This window comes from Heterocephalus glaber, unplaced genomic scaffold (assembly GCF_053883595.1).
Source record: "Heterocephalus glaber isolate CG9 unplaced genomic scaffold, H.glaber_assembly_v1.0 deba00001600, whole genome shotgun sequence".
NCBI lineage: Eukaryota > Metazoa > Chordata > Mammalia > Rodentia > Bathyergidae > Heterocephalus > Heterocephalus glaber.
This window is the reverse complement of record NW_028258372.1, coordinates 2653983-2661262: the sequence shown is the minus strand read 5'-3', so window position 1 is coordinate 2661262 and position 7280 is coordinate 2653983. Positions and strand designations below refer to the sequence as shown.

The 7280-nt window shown below is 37.9% G+C and overlaps 1 protein-coding gene across 1 annotated transcript in view; it reads right to left on the bottom strand.

The window, feature by feature from the left end:
* Ints7 (integrator complex subunit 7) overlaps positions 1-7280 on the bottom strand; it is an 85825-nt gene that overhangs the window by 23317 nt on the left and 55228 nt on the right. The window contains exons 9-10 of the mRNA XM_087194253.1: positions 3714-3848; positions 1408-1505 (exon numbers count right to left, since the gene is read on the bottom strand). Of these exons, the coding sequence (XP_087050379.1) occupies positions 1408-1505; positions 3714-3848 (233 nt within the window). The remainder of the gene's footprint in view (positions 1-1407; positions 1506-3713; positions 3849-7280) is intronic.

Here is a 7280-nt window from a genome sequence, read left to right as displayed (position 1 = left end):
CTTGGTATTCTTTATACAAATGACCATATCCTACTCCAGACAGAAAGCTCCACTAACACAGGACCATTCATAATTATCCACATATGTCCCTCTGAGCCAAGTCCAGTGTTACTAAAATCTAGGATTACTAGCAAAAGGATTTGTTTTTGCTTTATTGTGTTATCAAATTTAAATGTATAGTGGTTCTAAGAGGATTTTGAGGCCCTCCTGGGATGTACTGCCAAACACATGTTGTCTACTTCCTTTCGTCACCTCCATATCACCAACTTTATTAATCTTGTTACCATCTTTATTATTCATTTTACAATGACATCACCTTTCTTAACATCCAAAATGAGACATGACTTCTTTTGAACCATACTGAAGATAAACTGGTTTTTACATTCTGCAATCTATATCTATTAGCTTTTTACTGCTATTAAAACGCTTTTATTAATTTTGCATCATCACAGGTTACATTTCATGTTTCATTCCAATAATAGTCTCATCTTACATTTAAAAAGTCTGAAATATACCCAAGACAGAGGTGGCTGACTCAGGTGGGCTAGGCCTGAGGGCACTAGGATTAAGGGCGTGAGTGCTGCCCACCCTAAGTGGTCTGAATAAGGTAAAAGGGGCAGGAAGGCACTGTTAGGGTCCCTTGTTGCTTTTGCTGTCTTTCACCGCCAGGAACTGTTGCCCCTCAGCCACCCTGCCCTGGAGACAGCCAATTATGGACTGAAACCTCTACCAACTGTAAGCCAAATAACCTTTCCCCCTTTCTTAGGGTGTCGGGTATTTTGTCTCAGCAATGAGAAAAGTAATAAGACAGACAGTTTCTGTACTTAAGTGAAAGTGAGAATTCTTAACATAAATTCTTCCCTTGGTTTGTAAACTAAGGCTTCTACAGTCCAGCAACTAATGAATACTTACATATTAATGAGTTTGGCTACAGTCATTTCAGCAGTTTTTTGTAGCTGTTAATATTATCTCAGACTAGAACTACTATGAGTGTTCTACCTATTTATATTGTATAGAATCATATCTGTTCACTGCAACTTAAACACTGGCAGCTGAAGGCAAAATGGGCCACAGTTCATATTTCTACTGTCTACCTTTTAGGATACTATCAAAGAGCCTGTCTTCAAAGTGAACATCAAGGGCAAATGTTTTTTAAGCTAGGAGTTGTTGCCTCTGGGCCAAATCTAGCCCTTTGCCTATTTTTGTGAATGAAGTTTAACTGGAACACAGACTTCTCCCCCTCACCTTAAACATTCCATCCATGGCTGCTTTTGCCCTACAACTGCGCAAGGCAGTAGTTGTAATGCAGAGTGTGGCTGGCAAAAGTTAAAATATTTACAGCCTGACCCTTTACAGAAAGACAACCATGCCCTATGAAGACAGGTATCATGTTAAGTGATATTTTACCTTTAAAGTAGCTTGAGCACCAGGACTATCATCCTGACTACAAAGCACCAGAAGGGATTCCAGGCCAAAGACAGCATCTTGCTCCAGTGTCAAGAGATCTAGAAGAAAAGCACCAAGTTTTAGGGTGATCAGCAGAGGAGTAAGTATATGCACGTGCTCATACACACCTCACTCACACAGGAAAAAAAAATTGAGTCTAAGACATAAGAAACATTTTACCCTTCCTTGAAAAAGCACATGCAGCATTATTTCTAACATGTAAAGACCTATCTTCAGACTTTATTTCTACTGCTTTGTCGTAGATTATAAAAATATACACATTAAATCAAGAGGTAAAGCCAAAGCTATAAGGAAAGCAAAATTGAAAACAGCAGCAGCAACTTAGCTAGGGAAATATTAAGAACAGAAAACTGTGCAGTATGTGTTGATCTTCCTAATCAGACTAAAATTATACAGGCCCATTTTCACCTCATATAAAATAGTCTTAGGGTCAGGGATTTAGCTCAGTGGTTCTGCCACCTGCCTCGCAAGCGCAAGGACCCGAGTTCAATCCCCAGTACCAAAAAAAAAAAAAAAAATAGTCTTCATCTTTGAATTAGAGTTAACCACTTAGAGGATGCAAGGAAGACTCCCCATAATCTTACGAATGTTTTCACTCAGACCTTTAGGAATGAACCCCTTAGATGCTTCCTGTAACAGCGGTACTACAGCATCTTTTCACTACCATAGGGATACAATTCCTCTGGGGGACCTAGGATGCTATGAATGGCCTGGTTAACTGTATTTAGGTTAACATATGTCAGTGTTGAGAACATACAGCAGTTTTCAGTATTACATGGAAAAATTACTCTTTGCTATGCCCCAGATAAAACAGGCTTACTTACTGAAATCAGAACCAACATACAGCTTTACCAATGCTTCCTGAGTTAGTGTAAGGGCGTGGCAGTGAGTTCAAAGACTAGTGAAGGTCAGGGTACAGAAAAAGGCAGACACTAGGAACAAGCAGTGCTGAAGGCCAGTGGGGATAAGGAGGGCCACTCAGCTTTTGACCCCTAATAAGGATCAAACTGTCCAAAAAGCAGTTTCTGTTCTTGGACAAAAGCATGAAATTTTTCAAGTCTTTAGGTCAAAAAATATTAGGACCACAAGAAAATATGTGCATTATTTTCTTTGCATGTCTTCCTGGATTATGCAAATCAGCTTAATGCTACATATATCTAGGAGATGAGTTTTGTCAAGTTATGCACACTGTTCTGTTCATTCACTTGTCGCTACAACCTGTCATTCAAGCACCTTCAGCAAGGAACCTCTCTGTATCAGTGAACACACTGTTTTAAACCACAGGGGTAGATTTCCTAAGCAATCTCTACCCACAGCACCACACAGGCAGAGGGAAGTGAAGGGAGGAAATGGGCAGTGGTCCATAAAACCTCTCAACTGCACAATCTGTCAGTCCCAAGGTCTTTAGATTTTTATTACCCTTCACAAGAATTAAGTGGCCTTTTTTTTCGTACTGGGGATCTAACTCAGGACCTTGTACTTGCAAAGCAGGCGGAGGAACCCCTGAGCTAAATCCCAGCGCAAGAATTAAGTGGCCTTGAGAAGTGGGTTCCAAGAACCCTTCAGAAGGAAGCAACTACAGATCAATGCGCACAGGCTAAAGACAAGGGAACAGGAAATCAAGCACACACAGAATCCTGTCCATGCTCCAATCCAAAGTTCATAAATAATACTATTCCTGAGTAAACTTACCTTTAAAACCCTTTTGAAGTTTTACTAGCATGTGTTTGCAGTATATGACTCCATGCGTGGTGGGAGCTCGTATGTGTATATAACGCATCTTGATTACTTTTACCCCCTCTTCCCTCCACCCCCATCTCTTGGTTTTCCTCTCATCTGCAAAGATCTACCGCCCTATTTCCCTTTATCTATCTGCATTTTGATCTTTAAATTATTTACACTTTGGGTTCCTCACCGGAGAGAAACCATTTGACATTTTAACTTGTGTATCAGATTTATTTCACTTACATTATTATCTAAAGATGAATTCCTTTTCCTATAAATGACTCAAATTTATCCTTGTTTATGGCAGAGTAGTACTCCATTGTGTATAACTATCACACTGTCTTTATCCATTCGTCTGTAGATGGACATAGGCCACTTCCAAGACTTGGCTGTTCTGAACTGTGCTGCTAAAGACATGGGTATCCACATATCACTGTAATATGATGTCTTTAACTCTCTTGGGAAGATACACAGAAAGGGGCTAGCTGAGTCAAACCGAATTTCTATTTTTATAAGCTTACCTTTTTCTTGACAAGAGACAGTTATATTAGTTAGAACTCTTACTCCATGAGCCGCAATGCCCCTGTTATTATGGTAACAGCACTCCTGGGCTAGCTTGACTAAATCAGAGGATCTGGGGGAAGAACCTACATTTCCTGAACAAGCAGAGAAAAGTAGTACACATTACAATTCATTCCTATAGTTAAAAAGCAGTTCAACTTACAGGTTTAGTATTCTTAGTTTTATGAGAAATTCTCTAGCAACAAAGTATAATAATAAAATTTTGCACAACCTCATTATCGATATACATCACTTCTCTTCCCCTATTCAAGGTATTTAAATGGGTATGTGCTAACAGTTTTGTAATAACTAAGATCTAAAATCAACACAAGACTTTTCCATAAAAATTTAAATCACAGCTAAGAAAAAGTGCAAAAGCCAAAATAACTATAGAGTATATCCTGGGAGTTCTAATGGATTCTGATTAAAATGGATGTTGCTGTGGGCCTCTTGTCAGATAAAACCATTCCTTCAAGGGAAGAGAGAAAAGGGAAACAACTATGTTTGGTTTTTCCCACCCCAAATGGCAGGTATATGTTTATATCTCAAAAAGTTTACATGAGAACTTGTGATTATACAGCTAGAGAAGACTCTGAGATCATCTGGCGGCATTACTCCTATTTGCATATTATCCCTACTTTTACAGAAGCAATCAAAGATTCTAAGTACCCTGCTATCCAGGCCATTAATCTTGTTAGTTAGGCCCTCTGTGCTTTACACAGTATCTTAAGTTCTATGCTGTAGACTGTAGTAATTCTCATTTGAGATTCTATAAACTCAGTCCTATGTTATGAGTAAGTTATAGAAGGAACTTTCCTTTATAATCAGGTGAGCTTCAGAAAGAACCAGGAGACTTAAACTTGTTCAGTTTCTTAGAAGAGTCTCTCATTCCTGTCTTCCTTTCCTCTGCTAATTTTTGAATGATTCCTATCCATGTCACCTTGGCTCTCATACTAAGCGTGATTGTATTTTTGAGGTTGAGGGGACACTACTAATTACAACAGGCATAAACCAAGCCTATCCTAGATAGTGTAAGGTCTTACTGATTTCTGGTTTAACAACAAGAACAACAACAACAACAAAAACCCACCAGCTTCAGTGTTTTTAAGATAGTCAAAACATTACAAAGATGAAACTATATATTCATTTTCTCCCCAAAATTTTCCATTCTTTTTCTTACGTGATGCAGACAACGTGCACTCATCTATAAACTTGCAAGTATGTTTTATAACCTTCAGTTTCCTTTTCTCTCCCTACTAAGGCTCATCATAGGAAACTTCGTGGGGAAAAAAACCAAAAAAATTCAAAGAAGAAAGCCAAAAGTTCCCTAAATTGTGTAAGTCAGCATGAACTTACTGTAATTTTTTGAAATAGCCTTTTAGAATCCCTTTATGTATACCAATATAATTTAAAAATTAATATATAATTAGGATATGTAGATACTGGCCAATACAGTATTCTGTTTTTAATATAGAACATTTTTGAGTATTTTCCTGTGTTAAAATTTTAAGGGATGAGATTATTTTTATTTTAATTTTGATTTACTTAGAAACGGTTTTCTAAGATAAAATCATATGGTTCCAAAGGTACAACAAATGGTAGAAAAAAGTAAAAGGCTAGTGAGATAAAAGTCTCCCTTATCTACCCAATGTTACAAGTTTCTTAGGTACCATTCCAGACACTAAAATTTGCAAGCATATTTTTTCTTTCTTTTTCTTTTTACATATTATCCTGGACCTTATATATTTTTCTCTTTAAATATTAAATCATGGAGATTATTCTATGCCATATATTCATTAATAAATTGCCATACATTCTTTTAATAAGTTGATTTCTAGTACAGTGATACACCACAATTTGTTTAATGAGTCTACTGACGGACCGTTTTATGATGCTATTACTTCCTCTACTGAGGGACGATATTTTACTATTACAAAGAATGATGACATGATATATAATCTTGTACATATATCACTTCTTAATATGTGACTATGTAAGTAGGATAAATTCTTAGAAGCGCAATTTCTAGGTCACCTGTAGCTTATTGAGTATTCCAAACTTGCCTGTGCAGAGGTTCGATAATCTATATTCACACCAGCAGTGAGAGTGGCTGTTTATCCACATCCTTGCCAACAGAGCATGCTATCAAATTTCTGAATCTTTGCCCATCTCTTGGATTAAATTTGTGTTTCTTATTTGCATTTTTCTTAGATATATATGACATTAAATGTTTTATATGGACAAGAGCCATATTAGAGGTAATTTAGACATACTAAATTTAAATTTTTTACAAACTATTTCTTATTTAATTTTTCTTATACAGAAAAAATCTAAGGGATTGAAACAAACATTTATCATTATTTTATAAATAATCTTAACTTTGTAAAATCCTTGACTTTTACTTTTTATGAATATTACCTGGTTAACTATTTAAGCCCTTTCGCTTAGTTCCATATATCAATTATACTTTAACAAACTCCAATGAAAGGACAAACAAATATCCAGCTTGAGACATGCTTAACCTGACACACATGCTTATAACTGTGTTTGGAATTAAAAAATAAGGAAAAAACCATTTTTTGGCATAAAAACAAAACAACACAGAACAAAACAAAGACTCCCGAGTTGGGGAACTCTTGGGTTCAGGCACAAGCAGAAGCATCTCTTCTGTACGTGACTCTGAATCTATCTTTGAACCTTTGTGAGTTTGTTTTAATACTTAAAAACTGCCTTGCATGTGCCCCACTTGAAAGGATACTTATGAGAAGGCGCTTATGAATTTTAAGAAACAAGACTTTGCCTACCATAGCTCTTTCAGAGTATCCCGTTAGTCAAGGATGTTAACTGTAAGTTACGAAACAGACTGGTCCATTTATGCAGAAGAGGAATTCACTGAAAACACACTGCGAATATGGTCAACTGTTTATAGAGAAAATCCCATCCCTGTGGACATGCCCTTTGCCATGTGATTTTCTACGCCCTCATGCCAAGAGGCATTCATTTCACCGCCTCCGTGGGGTGGCCGTGTGCCTTTGCCCTGACCAGTAAGGCTAAGAAAATATGGCACAAGCGGAGGATTGAGAAGCGCTACATGTCGGTGCTTCGGCTTCTTCGGCTCAGCTAGCAGCTGTCGCACTGACAGCCACACGGAGAACTAAGGTGTTGCATCTGAGAGCCTTTCACTCCCAGAACATGAATGAGGCCAGCCAGTCGGGTCATGGCTCCACGACGACCCCCGCGCCAAGACCAGCAGAGCTGTCTCGCTGAGCCGAGTCAGGACTGCTGATTCATAGGATCAGAATAAAATGCCCATGGTTTAAGGCACTGAAGTTTCGGGATTTTTATGGATTAACAGATACCTGACAGAGAGTACTGAACAGAATTACTCAAAAGGCTGGAATGCTAAAGTCAGAAAACAGGAAAAAAGGGAGGCCAGGGCAAAGACAAGATCACAGTTCAAAAAGCCATGCACAGAATTAGACCAGTGAAGACACTGTGGCCCCTCTTACTGATTACTTGATGTCACA